The 2,800-nt window shown below is 36.6% G+C and overlaps 1 protein-coding gene across 1 annotated transcript; it reads right to left on the bottom strand.

Annotated features, from left to right (window-relative positions):
* Positions 1 to 333: 333 nt before the first annotated feature.
* On the bottom strand, positions 334 to 2,537 carry LOC107941485 (cyclin-D2-1). The gene is made up of 5 exons (XM_016875055.2): positions 1,957 to 2,537; positions 1,805 to 1,891; positions 1,411 to 1,711; positions 1,193 to 1,311; positions 334 to 751 (listed from the first exon to the last, which is right to left on the bottom strand). Exons 1-5 carry the CDS (start codon positions 2,254 to 2,256, stop codon positions 524 to 526), a joined length of 1,035 nt encoding a protein of 344 aa, XP_016730544.1. The 5' UTR covers positions 2,257 to 2,537; the 3' UTR covers positions 334 to 523.
* Between the last annotated feature and the right edge of the window lie 263 nt (positions 2,538 to 2,800).

Genomic DNA, 2,800 nt, shown 5'->3' with positions numbered 1-2,800 from the left:
TTTTGTACTAATGTTAAATTGTACTTTCACCATATTTATATAATTCAATTTTAAGCTAAATCTATAGTTTAAATTATAAAAAAATAATCGTAAAAACTATGGTTTAAAATTTTTTTTATTGTTAATATATGATCTAGATAATATTATTTGTACGTTAATAACAGAAACAAAAAAATTTCCTTTTTCATTAAAGGGTGCAAGAAAGGATATTTTGGTCTATATGAAATAATTGGACCAACAAACTTTGCCACATGCACTCATGATTGGATCTATGGCATGAGAATAATTGAAACATCATGGGAAACAGCTTAGGGGGTTTGACCAAAAAGCCCATTGAAGAAGAACAAAAATATTGTAATTAATATATATTTATCCCTTAATAATAACATTGACTAAATAACAAAATTCGATTTACCCTTTATATGATCCAATCCTGGCCGTTCCTTTAATTAATGACATAAAAAATGAGGAGAAATTAAATATTCTTAAGCGAGACAGATGGAGTTCGGGTGGGTGGGCCTATCTACTGTTGCTGTACATCCTGAGCAGAGGAGCGTAACCTCTTGGCTGGCGGCTCTAGTTGGCTACTGGAACTACGCGTATCACAGCTGCCACAAGCAGCCGCGTCGAGGACGCCGACTGGGCTTGGAGGCGCGAGTGACGGCTGGACGCTTGGCTCCTTGAGCCGAGCAGATGGACACGTGTCGATCAAGTATTTCTCCATGAGTTGGTGACAGCTTCTCACCATTTCCTATCACCAAGCAACAAGGAAGCAAAAAAAAAAAAATTCACCACGAGATTTTATAGGTTTTTTTTACACAGCTTTCTATGCTTCTTTAATCTTCGAAATTCTCGAAAAAAATACGATATTTTCAAAGCAGTCCTTAAACAAAAATGAAATTATACTTCAATCCACTTAAAGAAACACATTTTATATTTTCAAATTTTGAAGTTTAACTTTCCATTAATTTAATTAAAAATTTAATAAAAGTCAAAAATATAGTAATATTTGTCAAATTGTACAAAAAAAGCAATGGGAATATATCATATTATGACGTTGTAAAAAGTAGCTCAGATGGCCTTATTATTATAACAATGAGTTTGAACACGTATAGAATAAAGGGATTAAAACCGTAAAAAACATATAGAACAGGGACCTTGTGTAGAATTTGACCAAGCGACGAGTACTTACTTTGTTTACACTCTCGGGGAAAAAGGCGTCATAGGCCGGAAACTGAAAACCCTCTCCGACAGCACAAAAGACGGCGGCTGCTGCCATTGCCGACGGTGCAAACTGCAAGAAATCAATAACTGCATCCCCACCCCCAAAGAAAAAAGAATCATATAAAAGCAAAATAGAATAAAATCTTTTTTACAATTCAAATTATAGATCAATAGAATTTTATATACCACGAGTGGTGCTGAGAATTAGATCCGAAGAAGCAGAGAGAAGAGAAGCAAAAGAATCGGGTAAGGAAGGGAACTTGCAAAGGAAGAGATGGAGATATTCAAAGGGAGTTACAGAGCGTAGTCTCCAATTGAGAGCGGCCATCACACGGAGCTCCATTCTTTGGACGGTTTCGCGTTCGAAAACGAATCTGGGTTCAAACAGTTGAAGGTCCAGCAACAATGGCACCTCGGCTTCCTCCATTTTCGCCGCCAAAGATAAACAAGCCACTGATAGAAGCTGAAACGGCCACCCATTTGGTAGCTACGAACACCAAATTTCAAAGGACTTATGCAAAATTATAGACTAAAATTTCCGTTACAAAATTACAGTGAGAATTGTGAAATGGGTGTTTACCGGAAGTGAATATGAAGAGAGGAAACGGTCTAAGTAGTTGACAGAGAGAAACGCCGTTACTGGGCTGAAATTATAGTATGCATGCACCTGCATTGCCTCATCTCATAAAAATCAATAAAATTTGAATATAACTATGTATATAATTTGGGTACCTTTAGGATCCAATTGATGGAGTCTTGACGGGCTATGACGTCGATGGAACGTTGCTGGCAACGATGGAGGTAATCGGGGAAAGGCATGTGATAGGATTCCATGTCGATGAGTGTTGAAATGGTATCCTCATCGGACGGTCCATAATTGTGGGACGACGTACCGGGTTCCCGAGTTACCAGTTCAACGGCAGCGGAGTCGCCGGAAGACAAGCTGCTGGTCGTGGTGGCGGTGGTGGTGCTACTACCGGATAAGGCAGGGGAGTTGTTTAAGGGAGTTGGGTGAGAGTGAGAGAGGGACATTTCGCTGATATAATGATAAAGATGCGGCGGGGGCAGAGGCAACGTCGTTTAATGAAAGGGTATCAGCTTCGGCGGTGGCATTGATGACGGCGACGACAAGGTGGAGGAGTGAGTCGATATTGGTGGTGGTATTTGTATTGTCATTGGCTTTGGCTTTGGTTTTTATGGTGTTTTACATCTTTCACAAGTTTCTTTTCCTGTTCTTTTTTAAATATAATTACTAGTGTTTTAATTGAATGCTTGTATGTATTACAACTTTTACTTTGACAATCAGATTAGATTTTTTTTTTAACGATCCGGCCCAGTTACACCTATAAATAAAGTTAATTCGTTTCATCGGCTTTTTGTATTGATAACAATATTTATATTAATTAAACTAAACTCAATCAATCACATTAAATTTATCTAAACGTGAGTTTGATAAGTTTAAAAAAATAAATATTGAATTTATATTATAAAATTATTTGATATATTAGTAAATTGATAAAAGTAAATCTTGACAAATTGAAAATTTATTATTTTATAATTTATTTATTTATTTTTG

Source organism: Gossypium hirsutum, chromosome A13 (genome assembly GCF_007990345.1).
Source record: "Gossypium hirsutum isolate 1008001.06 chromosome A13, Gossypium_hirsutum_v2.1, whole genome shotgun sequence".
Classification (NCBI taxonomy): domain Eukaryota; kingdom Viridiplantae; phylum Streptophyta; class Magnoliopsida; order Malvales; family Malvaceae; genus Gossypium; species Gossypium hirsutum.
This window is presented reverse-complemented; position numbering and strand designations above follow the sequence as displayed.

What these genes read in the sequence shown, in the direction of transcription:
- LOC107941485 (XM_016875055.2), bottom strand. Translation starts at nt 2,256, where the DNA reads ATGTCCCTCTCTCACTCTCACCCAACTCCCTTAAACAACTCCCCTGCC. An exon ending in CCATCAATTGGATCCTAAAG is followed by an intron (nt 1,892 to 1,956) that starts GTACCCAAATTA and finishes GAGGCAATGCAG; the next exon opens with GTGCATGCATACTATAATTT. An exon ending in TCCCCGAGAGTGTAAACAAA is followed by an intron (nt 752 to 1,192) that starts GTAAGTACTCGT and finishes GCTTGGTGATAG; the next exon opens with GAAATGGTGAGAAGCTGTCA.